This window comes from Peromyscus californicus, unplaced genomic scaffold, assembly GCF_007827085.1.
Source record: "Peromyscus californicus insignis strain IS unplaced genomic scaffold, ASM782708v3 Scaffold_12__1_contigs__length_115047231, whole genome shotgun sequence".
NCBI lineage: Eukaryota > Metazoa > Chordata > Mammalia > Rodentia > Cricetidae > Peromyscus > Peromyscus californicus.
The window spans coordinates 55,515,901-55,532,943 of NW_026294413.1; the positions used below are offsets into that span (position 1 = coordinate 55,515,901).

Consider the following 17,043-nt stretch of genomic DNA (forward strand, 5'->3'; position numbering starts at 1 on the left):
ATAGTATAGCATTTCATGGTAGGAATATGAAGGACTTTTTTATAATGTGTGCCCAGCATACCACAGGAGCTTGGTCAATACTTGTGACATTATTGAGCCTAAATACGGGAAAATGGCAAACTGCTGAATGGAAGGGGTGGGTAACTGTGTCCAGGTTCACGGAGGTGAAGAACTAGAAATCGGTGACATTGAAATTTGAATTCAGGCAGCCAGATCATTCTAGTTTTTCTAGTAGATAAAAGACTTACTCCCTCATCCCATGGAAAGACTTCATCTCCTACATCTATGTTGGTAGCATTTTGGCTTTGTTCTTTACCGGACACCAGACTGGTAGCCACATGCCTGAGGTTAAAGATAAATGGAGATACACAAGGTTGCATGCTCTGCTTATTATAAATCAGTGTATGTTTCTGCTTCCAAGAACAATGAGAATGAACCTGGAAGATGGGGAGAGGGCAAAGAGCAGAAATGGAAATCCGAAAGAAGACAGTTAGTTGTCCACAGAAATCTGCCCTACATGAACCTCCGTGAGAGTTGCCTACAGCGTGACAACTTTCTCTTCCATGTTCCACTTTGGGAAGGAGTCTAATAAATACATTCACATAATCATACAGGAAAAGTTTGTCATTGGAGATGTTGCTGAAACCAAGCATTCAGCAGCACTGCCTGAACAGATCTGTATCCTCCGTGGAACTCTTACTTCTCGCCCTCTGAGCTGAAATACATCCATGTATCTCTCTTCGCACCTTTCCGTTAAAGAGCCAGGTGTTTTTCTCTCTAGGTTTTCACAGCACATGCCCAGTGTTTTTCTAGCCACAGTGGAGAAGAGGTGACTGAGCACAGTGTTGGGAATCATCTCTAGCATTTATTGAATATGGGCCAATCCACTAAGTACTTTACAGAATCACCATATGAAATCAGACCGCTTACCATTGTTGATTCACAAATGAAGAAAAAGGGGTTTGAGGTGATTAGCTTATAAGAACTACAAGAAAATAGCATCAAAGAGTTCCTTACATATCTAGGAATATAAAATCAATTTAAATTAAACTTAAGGAAGTTCCTCCTGTGTAGAATAAGCACCCTGTGGCACAGAATGGAAACCACTCCAATTCAGCCTGCTGGGAAACTCACCTGACTGCCTCATGCACCTTCCAGATCAGCATGGACACATGACAGTTGTCTAACTTTGAATTTGTTTTTTAAGGTTTATTTTTCTTTTTGTAATTATGAGTATGCATGTATACCTGTGTTGGAATGTGTACATATGAGCGCAGTTACCTGCAGAGGCCACAAAAGGGCGTCAAATCACCTGAAGCTGCGATCTGCCCATTTTGGGTGTGGGAACTCAGGTCCTTTGCAAGAGCAGTACATGTTCTTAAACACTGAACCGTCTCTCCAACTCCTACCTTCATATCCTTAAATTAATTTTTCCTCTGATGCTTTGCACTCTGGGAGATTGTGTTCGTCTAAATCACACTCTCTTGATACAGATATCATGTCTTCTACCTAACCTCTGTGAACATCCCACTTTCCATGCTAAAGGTGGTTTTGCAGATATGACTAAGAAACCAGTCTATGGGTGACTGAATTAAGTACACTCAAAATTCTTATGTTGAAGCCCTAGCTACCCAGGACCCCCAAATATGAAAATATTTAAGATGAAACTTTTAAAGAGGGTATTAAATTTAAAATGAGGTCAGTAGATCACCCCCTAATCCAATGATCAATATTCTCATTAGATCAGAAAAGGATGACACAGACCCAAAGAGAGTGATAATCATGGAAGACAGGAAGATGGCATCTAACTGCCAAGGAAACGTCTGGATATGTCAGCCTCACTGATACCTGCCCTCAGGCATCTAGCCTCCAGAACTGAAAAAAAAAGTTAAAATTAGATACATTTCTGTTGTTTGCACTGACCAGGAGCCATTTGAGAGCATATCTAGAAGACTAGATCAGAGGCTGCGATGGGGAGCTTGTCCACAGCAATGAAGAGGGTCAATGTAGTCACAAAGGTCTTATGAGAGTAAGATCCAGTAGGCAGGGCAGAGGTCAGTGAGGAGAGAACCTACCATCTTGCTATCATTGAAAATAGCTGAAGAATCCATGACCTGAGCCTCTGAACAGTGGGATTCCAGGACACAGAAAAGGGGAAGAAATGAATTCTACTTAGAATCTCTACATGGGACACAGCCCTATCAACACACTGGCTTTAACTCAAGGGCAATGGATAGGTTCAGGCTTTCCACCCCCAAGACCAGAGAACCCAACCTTTGTGTTCTTTTAAGCCTCTGAGTCTGTGGCAATGTGTTACAGCATCTCCAGACAGGAATGCAAGGATCATATTGCTGTTTCACTGTTCCCAAAGTTTGTACATTCAATGCCATCCCCAGCTTCTCACCCACTTCCCAAATCCGCATCTTTTAATCTGCATCCTCTGGGTTATTGGAATAGCCTGCAGATTGGTTACTTTCAGTCCCTTTCTCTTCCAAACTATTCTGCTCACTTCTGCCAAAGCGATTTTTCTAGGATACCAGCATGACCAGGTCACTCTTCTAATTAACTAAATACTTTGTCTAGCTCTAGCCAGCTGTAATACAAGTACAGTGGTTTCATCAGGACATAGAGCCCTCCATGGTCTCCCTGCATCTAGTGGCGGTAAATGCCCTGGCATGTCAACCTTGACTCTGTGCCTTTGCTCTCTTCAAGGCTGCCTGTCCCTCCTCACCCCCTGCAGCTGTATGCTCCTCCACGTTCTAAGCCTTTTGGACTCTTTGAGCACATCATGCTTTGCTGTATTTCCCTTACTGCCTACTCCATGTCTCACAAGTCGCTGCAGGAGGCCCTTCCTCCTCAAAGCAACCCCATTCTTGTCACCAACTGTTTCAGTTGCCCACCCCCTGTGTTCCCAGGACACATGTTGTTTCTCTTTAGATAGCCTGGAGACAGTTCCCCTGTGGTCCTTGTGCCTTTTTTTTTTTTTTTTTTTTTTTTTTTTTTTTTTTTTTTTTGGTTTTTTCGAGACAGGGTTTCTCTGTGTAGCTTTGCGCCTTTTCTGGAACTCACTTGGTAGCCCAGGCTGGCCTCGAACTCACAGAGATCCGCCCTTGTGCCTTTAATAGACAAATCTCCCATCTTTTCTTCATCCGAGCTAGGATTCTGTCTCTTGAACAGCTCCCCAATGCCCACCAGTGCCTGGCACCATGTGAAGGGGAAGGCAGAAGTTCATTTATTCATCCACACAGATATTCATTTGGCATTCACTCTTAACAAAACAATGTGACACACACATGCATACAAATATGTACACGCACAACTGGCTTGATGTCTAGCATCTAGAATTTCATGGTTAGGCAGATGTGTGTTAAGATGTTAGGGAAATGACCAGCAATAGTATTGCCTAAGTAAACTACCAACAATAAGCTGCAGAGACCGAAAGATGACTTTGTATGTGGGGTGGGGTGGGGTGAGGATGGGGAGGTTCTGGATGAGTGAAAGTTTTCTAGGAGCATCATGGGAGGCAAATGAGGCTGACAAACCCTCTGCTGCAATATGGTAACTCTGTAGACACCAGTGGCCTCATCAAACCATAAGCACAGCTTATGTAAGAAAGCACACAGTAAGAAAAGAACCTCACTCTTAGGAGTGAGTTGTTGTCATATCCTGAGCATGGCGGGAGGAGGGGGCTGTGTGTACTATAAGGAGTCAGGAAAAAAAAAAAAAAAAAAAAAACAGGCAATTGTTATCTGTGAGTCACTATGGGTGGCTAAGGAAACATTTTCATCATTAGGCATTGAATCCCTAATAACTTTATGTAATACAAATCCAGGGGCTGATTGTTGCCATGACTAATACAGGAAACATGTTTCTTTTCAAGGTCAACTCTTGCTCAAGAAAAATGAGAAACGATTCTCTTCCTTGACCCAGATAATGGATAGATAGAAGCAGACTTATATGGATGGAAAAAAAGAGTGAGTCAGAGCACTTTACCCATAAATAACAAAAAAAAGTGGATTAAGACTGACTTGTCTCCAAGCAACCTAATAAATGCAATCACATAACCCTGATTTTAGTATATAAAATAGATGATCAAGAGATTCACTTAAAATTATTCATGGCTGTCTTTTCACTATTTCAATAGATTTTAAAAGCTTCTCTCTTGCCAGGCATTCCATTGCAAACCTTTACTAATGAGGGACCTGAGCCAAGCTATTGCTGTGGCCAAAATTCAAATGCTTGTTAGTGGGTCTCTCAAAGTAGAAGTAGTTTAAAGATCATGGCATCCATAAAATAAAGGAAGAAAGAACGGGAGGAAGAAGGGAGATAGGGGAGAGAGAAGGGGGAACTGGAAGCAAGGATTGTAAAGATAAGATTTCCTTTATAATTCAAATGTATATGAATAGATAGGTTAGTAAGTAAGTGAATGGGTGGTAAATTGTTGTGTAGCACAAATTAAAATCTCTTAAAAACCCAAAGCACATGTAAACATGAATACCACATCTAATGCTATGACTAGGGGTCTTATACACAGAGCATGGACTAGAGTGAGTGAGTTAGATGGCCTTCAAATTATGTAGAAAATTAATTTAGGATAAAACAAAAAAAAGACAAATGACTCAAAGGTTGTTTTAATGTCTTTAATAAAGTTGCAAATGAAATAACAGTACTAATCTGAGAAAATAAAGTCTTCTTATATAATTGAAGAAATGGAGAAGAAGATGTATGTATGCCATGTCTTGGGTATTTTTAACATGGCATGGCAGTTAGGTAATAATGGGAGATCTTTAAAATGAGAGCTTGTTCTTAGAACTGGGTACAATGACCTCCTGCTGACCTTGATGAGGATCTCCTTTTAAAGTCAGACTCCTCGATTTCTACCTTTACCACCTTCCAGATGTGTGTGCTTATCTTCTTTGTACCTCTGTACTTGCTTTTTCTACACAATGGGGATAATAACAATGTAATCTACGAAAATTGTGTTGGTTAAATAAGATAATGCAGGGAAGTTTTGGCAAAATGTTTAACCCCCTGGAAGCACTTAAATGATAATCAGTTATTGTCACTGGTGTCACCATGCTCTACCTCTTTGCAATGTTCCCATTTATGTTGAGAGTTCCTGTTTGAGGCTGAATTGGGCACTCCATTGAGGGAGTTTTGTAATAATGTTAATACTACAATCAGAAAGTCTGAGCTCTGGTCCGAGCTCCACCATTTACCAGATGTGCGGCCATGAACAAATCTGTCAGCCAATTTGATGAACTGTAAGCTGTGAAGAATCACTTGAGTTCTACCCCAGTGCTCGGGCCATCTGGGGATAACATTGATGTGTGTGTGTGTGTGTGTGTGTGTGTGTGTGTGTGTGTGTGTGTGTTTGGGCTCGGCTTCTTGCTGTCCATGCTGGAGATTGAACCTAGAGCTTCACTCTCGGAAGATAAATTAGGTAAACAGTAAGTAGCCTACCATTGGTGGAGCTCCACCCTTCTTTTTACTTTGCCTTTTGAAAACAGGCTGTCCTGGAACTTGCAATCCTCCTGCCTCAGTGTCCTGAGTAGCTGGGATTACAGGCCTACGCTACCAGGTCTGATTTATTTCATCGTATTTCTTTGATATAAAGTTCCATAAAGCATGTAAAAAGCCTGACAGTGGTGTTGTTGGGATCTGATCCCATTAAGAATAAAGAAATGTAGTGATCCGGTTTTACTAGGTCAGGCTACAAGTTACCTGCGGCAGCCACACCACAGATGACACCATGCACAACCTTCAACTTCATGGTGGTGTTCACCTCAATAAACGAGAGGCAGATAGGAAAATGTCAAACCCTGTCAGGCTTTCCTGAGCAGAAACACAACTAATTGCTACTGTTGCCATGCTTCGATTGTTCATGGTGTTCATTTTTTTTGAGGCAAGGACAAAAGTAGCTCAGACTGGTCTGAACTCAACTCCTGATCCTCCTCCACCACTCAAATGCTAGGATTACAGTGAGCAGCACCCACATCTGCTCTGCTTACTCGTTCTTGATCTAAAGAATCCACAATCATATTTTTGTTTAGACTGAAAAGTGCAGATTAAATACAAGGCTCAAACCCAGGTTCCACAGCACAAGGCATTGCATTTGCCATTTATTTTGCAAATATGCATAATATTATACAAACATGTTTAAATTCGTTTATGAACTAGAATAAAAATGCATCATTGTCTTTCTGCATTTTGTAAATTTCTATTTTATATACAATAAATAAATAAAATATTATTAATATGTTTAATATTTTAATATGTTCTTGACAATCCAAGGGGCATCCTGGGCTCTGCTCATGAACCATCTGCAGAGGTTTGGGAGAGAATACAACTTTGCAGGATGGTCAAGACAGAGGAAAAGAACTCACCTTTGAAATGATGACAATTTATTAAGACGAGATTTGTAAATTTATATCCCTGTATTTAAGTTCTCAGAAATTTGATCCCCAAACCATAGATTACAGATCTGTTACAGTTACAAAGTCCATTCTAACAAAATGTCTCCAATAAGAGAGTCCTGACTATTAAGCCGTAAGCTTGAACTAAGACACACTGTTACAGGGCTGCCCTGGGGTGAAGACAGTAAGCTTCAACCAAGATGAACTGTTGCAGGACTGCTCTGTAGGGAAGGCAGTAAGCTTGAACTAAGATACACTGTTACAAGGCTGCCCTGGGGTGAAGTATCCGCACTGCAGCTTTAAGAATTCAAGCGCATCTCATCAAGAGCTGTCCTGACTCTGAGATGAAGCCAGCTTGGCCATTAAAAACATGCTGCAAATTAATATAATAATACTTTCCCAACTTATCTGTGCTGAGCTTCGCCTATATAATTCCTCTCAGCAAAGCTCTGGTGTTTTTGTTTGTTTTGTTTTTTTATTAAGCCTCAGTCTCCTTCCTCTGTCTTTCATGGAACTGATTCACAGCAGAGTGGTAGCATTACACAGCAAAAAGGAAAGCCAGCAAGCTGGGTTTAAGCCGAGAGCTAAGTCTTTCCCCAGAAAACATGAAATTTCCACAGAGAAAATTCCCAAGATGATTAAGTTCACATCTAGGAAATACAAAGGAGGAATATTTTAAGATTTCTGAAGACTTCAAATGAACTTTATAAAGGCAGTAATTGGCAGAAATACAATATAATATTCAATGCATAAAGTATTCGGGAAGAGAAGTAAGCATACTATCAGTGACTTAGTGTCAGAAAAGGGACGCTGGGCCACATGGTTCTGTTCTAATTTAAAACAATGGCAACATACACATATGACCCCATTGTCCTGAGGGGAGAACAGTCTTTCTCTCCTGAGGACAGCATTATGTTGCTTTCAACAACTGCAGCAAGCAAGCCCAGCCTACTTGTAAAGTTTGACATCCGAGGCTCAAGCAGAAATAAGTGGTCTGGTTTTCTTTTCCCTCATGGTCTCCTTCTCAGTAGGCACTGTTCTGGGCCCCCCACATCAACCACCCCTTTTAATAATTAGCAAAGGACAACTCATAAATAATCATTCATTACAAGTTCTAGAAGCAGATCCCAGGCAACAGGATGGACTCATATCACAGCAGGAGCAGGTTGTAGGATCTCATCATAGACAGATGCAACCTACCAACCAGGCAGTGTGGTTCCCTTCCTCCTTCCTTTTCCCTCCCTTCTTCTTCCCCTCCCTCTCTTCCTTCCTTCACTTCCTCTCTTTCCTCTTCCTTCTTTCCAGAGTCCTTGCTTGCTGCCATCCTCCATTCATTTTTATGTATATATTTTTTTTAATATTAAAAGAAAAAACTAAGAAAGTAGAAAGGGGGAGAAAACACCTGATTCATTTTAAAATATATATCTTCATTTGTGACCCAATAAATGAACTTCTTATGCAAAGACTGTATTTCCACTTTCATTACACAGATCCTCAAATTCCTCACAGTGATTCTCTCTTGAGTTAACATTGGAATTTGTCCTAGTGAAGGCATTTAGAAATAGAGAAATGTTCTTGCATTCTCCAAAAAAAGTGATTCGAAACAGACAGTATCTTATGCAACTATTCAGAGATAAGTTCATTAAAAGTCTTGTATCTAGATCATATGTGTAGGTTCCCTCTTTAGAATAAACCACAAACACACTGTAGTAAACTCAATGCCAGCCTGGCAGTGTGGTAAATCAGACACCCCTTCCCTCTTACTCTCTCTGTTGCCAGCATGTTTCGGCTCTAGAGCTATAATGTCACCAGGGAGGAAATATGGAAAAACATTTCTTTCTATGAAAAACATTAAGGAGGTACATTTCTTTCAAAAACCCAAGACAGAAAAGGAAGGAAAAACAGCTGCTCTGGCCCTTTAAAAAAAATAATAATAATAAAGAGATTGAATGGTGGGTTTAACCTTCAAGTCACCTTCAGGAGAAATACAGAAATGAAAGAGTAAAGTATAAAGTGGAAGAGGGAAGCAGTAGTCTTTAATCCATTAGCACAGTTCCCCCTTAACAGAGGGACTTATAAGTCCCTGCATCAGCCCCTTAATGGCCCAGACTAGTCAACAGTTCGGGTGACATTGAAGCTACAATGTTAAGCTACAAGCACCAGCTTTAGCCTAAGTAATCGGCCATGACTTTGTTTGCAAGCAGCATTTTCCTCTCTATACCCGGTTGGATGTTTAACCATTTTTAGCTAGTTTAGAGACGAGGCAAAACAGGCTGATTGTGAAATTAAACATGTGTTTCCTTGTAAATGTCTCTGCGGAGTCATCTCATTGCCAAAGCCCCACAGAAAACTCGCAGCTGAAGCCTGCTTGTCACCCATGTGCTGTCGCTGTGGAGAGCTCTTCCCGGGAGTGCACAGCAAGATACTGCTGGCAGCTTTCTGTAGCTTAGTGAAAGCAGACAGGCACACACAGCTCATGCAGAAGGGCTGCATCCTTAGGCTGCTGCGGCAATATCTAGATGACATCCGGCCGAGGTCCCACCCTGCTAGCCCACATTTGACCGACCCACAGAGTTTTCATTTTCATTTTTTTTTCATGGGAAATCAAAAAAAAATCACAGTTTTACAATATTTACAAGTTAGTCCTCCACTTTGTGGAGTGTCACTCTTAGTGACTTGAGTCTGGGCTCTCCCTCCTTACGCAGTAACCAGCACTCAGCAAATCAGATGGGCCTCATACCCAACCCCCTCACCCTCCACCCCTGCAGCCTGCCCGCAATGCTGCAGTTCCACACTCTAGGACCAAAAGTTAACTCCTCAAATGAACCCTCTTCCTTTTTAAAATCTCACTTCTACCTTAAAATGCATGGGCCAAAAGCTTACAAAACTACAAAATTCAGTCCACCAGAGAGGAAGCCATCTGTGATTCCTTAGTGATGAATACAACAACCCAGTCACATAATGAAACAGAGATCAGAGAATATAAGCCAAAAAAGAAGGCATTTCAGCTTGTTGTCTCTGCTTCCGAGTGCTGATTTATTCCGATCCACAGCTAGCCCCTCCTGTGTGTGTCCCTCAGCTCTGGTTCTAGGACCGCATTCCATCCCTCACTTTGTCTGGCAGGACTCTGAACTTTTTCACTCTGAATTTTCCCAAGCTGTAATCCCAAATAGAAGGGCGTTTTCACTTAAAAATACGCAACCAAAGGAAACTCTCTGTAGAGTGTTTGTTTAACTAAACATACTTAAAAGATGGTTGGCCTATTCCGTGTCAGTCGTCAAAATACACATGGGGAAATATATTGTGTTTTATAAAAGCGGGGGGGGGGGGGGGATACCTGTCTTATTCAAGATGGGGATGACTCTGTTCTGTAGCCTTTCAATTAGTTTAAAACTAATTGAGTTGCCTGGTCAGTTTTTATAGCGCACATAAGTAGTACCTAGACAGAAAGATGACAAGGCATTTTTCAAACTCATCATACATTCTATCTCCCTGGATTTTTCATCTCAGCTTTCAAATTCCCCTTCCCAAGGTATGGTTGACCTTCAAATTTCAGGCCTTGTGTCTCCTCTTTTCCCAGCATCTATCATTTGTCGGAAAAGTCAAATTAGGTTTCAAGTCTCTATTTGCCTTAACTGAGTTTAATGAATTTTAGTTGTTTTCAAAACCTGCAGTCTGTTCATTGTGCCAACTCTGCACTGCAGAGAAGTTAGCGTGGGATTTCCAGCTTGGTTCCTACAAACAAACAGTCACTACAAACAGGTTTATTATTCACTTGAGGAGATGAGCCAGAAGTGACCCTCCTCTGGGCTCTGGCCGACAGGAACCCCAGCGGCCTCCCGGGGTCCCGCCTGGGCGCTGTCCTTGGTGCTGCCGGGTCCTTGGGCGCCCCCGCGCCTTACCTGCTGTAGGCTGCCGAGGTCCCCCAACCGTTAAGCAGACTGGAACGCCACATCCCACTTTTAACACAAATGACTACCCCGGCCCGTCCTCTTTGTCCCCTTCCCGGAGGTTTCGGGTCAGCCATTCCTCAAAAACTCTCTCTTTTTTTTTTTTCTTCTGCACAACTCTCGGCTCATCTCCGCCTGCTTTAAGACAAGGAGTAGGGGGAGGAAAGGGTGGACAAGGAAGATAAGGATGAATAGAGAAGGGGAAAAAATGAGAGTCGGGGGGAAGAGGGGTAAAAGACGAGGCGGCAAAGAAAAAAAAAAATGTCCCAGGGGACAGAGCTCCAAGGGAAATGCCGGATGAGAACTAAGAAAAAAGAAGGGAGAAGGGCCACAAAGGGGGTGGGGGGATGATTTAAAAAAAGATTAGCAGAGCCTAAGTCCAAAAGTAAGGAAGAAAGAGCTAAGGGGTAGGGGACAAAAGAAGAGCCAGGAGGCCGGAGAACTGCCCAAAGAGCCGGAGAGTGACTAGACAAAGAAAGGACGCTCGGCCGGCACTTGCACCAAGGCTGTGAACTGCAAACTGCAGGTGAAACGCAGAAAAGGGAGATCTACAGGGTGACAAGTGGTCTGGGACCCAAGGGGACGCTGCAGAAGGGCCGACCGGGCTACACCCAAATGCGGGGTCCACTGTGGCGCGGGCCCACGTGGAGCGTGGAGCGGCCGCTGAATCACCGCAGGGCTCGTCTCCCCCTTCCCCCCACCCCCGGCCCGGTGCCCGCAGTCCCCGCCTCCTCGACCGCCGCCTCCACGGGGCGGGGCCCTGGCCCGGGACCAGCTGCTCCGCTATAAAGGGGCTGCGGCGAGGCCGGCAGAACGCTGTGACAGCCACACACCCCAAGGCCTCCAAGATGAGCTACACACTGGACTCGCTGGGCAACCCGTCCGCCTACCGGCGGGTCACCGAGACCCGCTCCAGTTTCAGCCGCGTGAGCGGGTCCCCGTCCAGCGGCTTCCGCTCGCAGTCCTGGTCCCGCGGCTCGCCCAGCACCGTGTCCTCCTCCTACAAGCGCAGCGCGCTCGCCCCGCGCCTCGCCTATGGCTCGGCCATGCTCAGCTCGGCCGAGAGCAGCCTCGACTTCAGCCAGTCCTCGTCCCTGCTCAACGGCGGCGGCTCCGGCGGCGACTACAAGCTGTCCCGCTCCAACGAGAAAGAGCAGCTGCAGGGGCTGAACGACCGCTTCGCCGGCTACATCGAGAAAGTGCACTACTTGGAACAGCAGAACAAGGAGATCGAGGCGGAGATCCAGGCGCTGCGGCAGAAGCAGGCCTCGCATGCCCAGCTGGGTGACGCTTACGACCAGGAGATCCGAGAGCTGCGCGCCACGCTCGAGATGGTGAACCACGAGAAGGCTCAGGTGCAGCTGGACTCCGACCACTTGGAGGAAGACATTCACCGGCTCAAGGAGCGCTTCGAGGAGGAGGCGCGGCTGCGCGACGACACCGAGGCTGCCATCCGCGCGCTGCGCAAAGACATCGAGGAGTCGTCGATGGTAAAGGTGGAGCTGGACAAGAAGGTGCAGTCGCTGCAGGATGAGGTGGCCTTCCTGCGGAGCAATCACGAAGAGGAGGTGGCCGACCTGCTGGCTCAGATCCAGGCGTCGCACATCACGGTAGAGCGCAAAGACTACCTGAAGACAGACATCTCCACAGCCCTGAAGGAGATCCGCTCCCAGCTCGAGTGTCACTCAGACCAGAACATGCACCAGGCCGAAGAGTGGTTCAAATGCCGCTACGCCAAGCTCACCGAGGCGGCCGAGCAGAACAAGGAGGCCATCCGCTCCGCCAAGGAAGAGATCGCCGAGTACCGGCGCCAGCTGCAGTCCAAGAGCATCGAGCTCGAGTCGGTGCGCGGCACTAAGGAGTCCCTGGAGCGGCAGCTCAGCGACATCGAGGAGCGCCACAACCACGACCTCAGCAGCTACCAGGTAGGAACCGCGGCTGCGCGGCCGGCCGGCGCCAGCGCCAGCGCCAGCGCCGCGCGCCCCCGACACGACACTCGAGCGCGCGCCCGGAGGCCCTCTTGGTCGCGCTCCCTGGTGGCAGCTCGCCAACGCGCACGAGCGCCCCCGCAGACCCTACTTAGTCAAGGTCCGGGGTCCTTGCCCCGCCCTCCCTCGTTGCCCCACCCACCTGCCTCAACCGCTTAGACATCCCCATCGCCTTCAAAAACTTGCTTTCCTACGGTAGAATCTACTTTTAAAGTAAGCGGCACATTCCGGTGATCGAGAAATGCGTCATTTGATAAGTAAAAGCATAGATAGTCTTTTATATCCTCCCCCAAACTGGCTTCAGTCCAGAGTTTGGGTGGGGATGGAGAGCTAGGTCCAATAGGGACCGTCCTTGGGATCCAGAGTGTTCCCTTTAGGGGCGTTCTAGGCTTACTGATCTCCCTGCGCATGGTGCCTGGGAAATGTCTGGTTGATTTTTGTTGGTTTGTTTTGAATTCCATTACTATAAAAGAAAGGGGTGGAGGCTAAGAGTGATACGTGCTAGACTTTTGGAGCTGAGGGCGGGGCAGGCTCGGGGAGGGGGATAGCAAGTGTCCTGTGAAGGAAGTTTCTGGAGATTCCCTGTGCCTTTCAGGACACCATCCAGCAGTTGGAAAATGAGCTTCGGGGAACGAAGTGGGAAATGGCTCGTCATTTGCGAGAGTACCAGGATCTCCTCAACGTCAAGATGGCCCTGGACATCGAGATTGCAGCTTACAGGTACAGGTTTCCTGCAGACTTGGTCCAGGCGCTATCCGCACTGCACTGCGGAGGGAGCCTGCTGGCTCACAGCCTTCCCCACTGGGGCCAAAGCTAACAATGTTAGCTCAGAGGCCTGGCTCCTCTGCTCAGTTAAAAACAAATGGAATTCTAAGTACTGAGATGCAGTTTTATCATTTTTATTAATCTTAAAGGTGACTATGGGGAGGATCCGGGAGGAGGGAGGAGTTGGGGGAGGCAAAAAGAATATGATCAAAATATAATTGTACTAAAAAAAAAAAGCCCAAAAATGCACCAAAAAAAAGTGGGTAAAGGATATTTTTAAGTTGCTGGGGGCCACACCAATAGACTTAAACATTTTGTTTTAAATGCCTTTGTATGTCTGACAGGCAGATGAATTTTTTATTTTTAATATTTCATCTGATGATTCTAACTCTTTTATAATGCCAAGGACAAACACCAGGTCATTCTGCTTCTGTTTCTCTTACAGCATTCTGTTGCCATCATCTGGTTGAGACTGGATATAGACGCATTAGAATATAGATACATTTATTTTAAATCTATGGATGATATCCATGCATTCTATCTGACTACAGTATATGTGATACCTTCATATAGCTAGATCTATACAAGCATTATGTATAGAACCGTACAGAACTAAATGTATAGGCAATTATAGGTTTGATCTCTTTATCAATAGGCTGGTTATAGGTCTCTGACTAATGCTGTCTTTCTGCTGACCAGATTCAAAACACACAGTTCTTGACAAAGCAATCATTTTCTATAAGGACGTTATAGCACGAATAAACTGCACTTTCTTTAAAAAAAAAAAACCAACAACAACAACAACAGACGATTGTACAAATAGACATATTGTCACTGAAATCGTAAAACAAATTATAGCTGGGTTCATCTATATTAACATCTAGCTATACTTTAAATTCACCAACATTCTGATTCATGCCCAATAGTTTTAATTTTTTAAATTGAACATTTTATTTGCTCTAACAGTTCATACAAATCTTGACAATTCAAATGATGAGGGAGGCCACCATTTGGGGGATGGAGAGGGTTGTCAGCTAGGGACCTTCTGAGCACGTTCATACTGCACCAATGGCTGACTGCTGCAGAGCTCAACTTACTGTCTGGGTGTGGTTAATTGTCTCCTGGGAGTGGCTAGATACTGCAGCAGAGAACCGGCTGGCACTCCTGGAGAATCTGCCCCTGAATGTGATGTAACACGTCAGTTAAGTGACGGTAGATGCTGCACTGGTATACAGAATGTCTTTCTTATGTGGTTCTATTTATTCTAAAGTGGCCTGTGCATTACCTTTATGGTAATGAAGATTAAAAGGCCACATAAGTCTTCGACGTTGTCTCACCCTCTTTGATTCCTTCCTTAGGAAACTCCTGGAGGGTGAAGAGACCAGATTTAGCACATTTTCAGGCAGCATCACCGGGCCTCTGTACACACACCGACAGCCCTCAGTCACAATATCCAGTAAGATTCAGAAGACCAAAGTGGAGGCTCCCAAGCTCAAGGTCCAACACAAATTTGTGGAGGAGATCATAGAGGAAACTAAAGTGGAAGATGAGAAGTCAGAAATGGAAGACGCCCTCACAGCCATTGCAGAGGAGTTGGCAGCCTCCGCCAAGGAGGAAAAGGCAGAGGAGGCTGAGGAGAAGGAAGAGGAACAGGAAGCCGAAAAGTCTCCCGTGAAGTCTCCTGAGGCTAAGGAAGAGGAGGAAGGGGAAAAGGAGGAAGAAGAAGGCCAGGAGGAAGAAGAAGAGGAAGACGAAGGTGCCAAGTCAGACCAGGCGGAAGAGGGAGGATCTGAGAAGGAAGGCTCCAGTGAAAAAGATGAAGGCGAGCAGGAAGAAGAGGGAGAAACTGAGGCAGAAGGTGAAGGAGAGGAAGCGGAAGCTAAGGAGGAAAAGAAAACTGAAGAAGTGGCTGTCAAGGAGGAAATCAAGGTAGAGAAGCCAGAGAAAGCCAAGTCCCCTGTGCCAAAATCACCAGTGGAAGAGGTAAAGCCAAAACCAGACACCAAGGCAGGGAAAGGCGAGCAGAAGGAGGAAGAGAAAGTTAAAGAAGAAAAGAAGGAAGTCGTCAAGGAAGCACCCAAGGAAGAGAAGGTGGAGAAAAAGGAGGAGAAGCCAAAAGATGTGCCAGAGAAGAAGGCCGAGTCCCCAGTAAAAGAGAAGGCTGTGGAGGAGGTGATCACCATCACCAAGTCGGTAAAGGTGAGCCTGGAGAAAGATGCTAAAGAGGAGAAGCCTCAGCAGCAGGAGAAAGCGAAGGAGAAGGAGAAGCCAGAGGAGGAGGGAGGGAGTGAGGAGGAAGGAAGTGACCGCAGCCCACAGGAATCCAGGAAGGAAGACATAGCTATCAATGGGGAGGTGGAAGGAAAAGAGGAGGAACAGGAAACTCAGGAGAAGGGCAGTGGGAGGGAAGAGGAGAAAGGGGTGGTCACTAACGGGCTAGATGTGAGCCCAGCGGATGAGAAGAAAGGGGATGAGGGCAGCGAGGGCAAAGTGGTGGTGACCAAGAAGGTAGAGAAAATCACCAGCGAGGGGGGCGATGGTGCGACCAAATACATCACCAAGTCTGTAACCGTCACTCAAAAGGTCGAAGAGCATGAGGAGACCTTTGAGGAGAAACTAGTGTCAACTAAAAAGGTAGAAAAAGTCACCTCACACGCCATAGTCAAGGAAGTCTCCCAGGGTGACTAAGGTTTGAGCCCACTGCAAAAGGTTAAGCCATACGACAATTTCAAAATGCATGTGATTGACAGCTTCAAAACAGAATGGGTTCTCCCATGGGGGCTCCAGACATTGTATTTTTCCTTTGTGCAATATGAGGGAACTGCATGCAAGCTCAGGGTGCCTCCTCCGCAGTCTTGGGGGGATTCAAATGCATGATCGTATATGTACCTGGGGAATTGCCAGTGTCCTGAGATGTTGGAAGAGGGGCACTCGGGGGGATGTCTTGAGGTGTATTATGCAAAGTACCAACTGAGCCAAAAAATAATAAGTGAAACAGAACTCTCTTAGCCTTAAGAAAGCTATATATGAATACTTATGTTTACCTCACTGGTGCATTTCAAATGGACTTCTGTTCATGGGAGAACCTTGCTGACCTGCAGTTTGCAACCTTATGTTGATCGATGTTAAACGTCACATCAGTCCTTGCTCAATAAAGGTCATACTGGAAACATAAGTCAAATGTGTGGTGATACCTTATTTCACGGTGAAGTATCTTCTGCCAGGAGCTGCCTTCCCCCAGAATGCATTGCCTATGGAAACTGTTAGTGACCGGCACACCTCAGGTCTCTAAGAGAATCTAATTGGAAAACAAGTTGATTAAGAGGTTTTCATGTGTTGGCACACTTACTTAGCCCAGGCTTCATCCCGAAACTTTAAAACTATGGTTCTGAAATAAAAGTAAGAGCATCATGGGGAAATAAAAGGAGGTCTGGAGGGAGGGAAGACTTCAATCTCCAGATGGTTTCATCCTGAGGTCGGTCGAGTGTCTCAAGGTAAGAGGGTAATAATGAGGTCATAGCAAGTACCCTGCAGTTGGGCTGCTGAACGGGAAAGTCATGTGTGTCTAAAAGAAGTGGGACTTAAATAGCCAAATGTCCACTCTGGTGAACACTTCTTTTCATCACTGTTTTCTTGATTTGGTTGAAAACAATTTATACTGTTTTTATTAGTTGGGGAAATAATACCAAAAATAAATAAAATATTCACATTTGTTTAAAAAAATGAATCTTTGATTTAGGGAGTAGATAGATTTAAGTGAAAAGCCCTGGTCTAGACCAAGGGAAAACAATACTATTTCCTTTCCAAAGTTATTTGCCTTAGACCTTTACACTCATATGTAAATTAATTAGCAATTATCTTTTCCGACTTTGTTTTTTTTTATTAGTGAGACCAGCCCAAGGACATCCTCCTTTGATGCTCTGG

At 45.0% G+C, this 17,043-nt stretch overlaps 1 protein-coding gene across 1 annotated transcript; it reads left to right on the forward strand.

Annotated features, from left to right (window-relative positions):
- The first annotated feature begins 6,121 nt into the window (after positions 1 to 6,121).
- On the forward strand, positions 6,122 to 16,294 carry Nefm (neurofilament medium chain). Its single transcript, XM_052732865.1, has 3 exons — positions 6,122 to 12,291; positions 12,950 to 13,074; positions 14,478 to 16,294. The coding sequence occupies exons 1-3, from the start codon at positions 11,215 to 11,217 to the stop codon at positions 15,805 to 15,807; spliced, it is 2,532 nt and encodes an 843-aa protein (XP_052588825.1). The 5' UTR covers positions 6,122 to 11,214; the 3' UTR covers positions 15,808 to 16,294.
- The last annotated feature ends 749 nt before the right edge of the window (positions 16,295 to 17,043 follow it).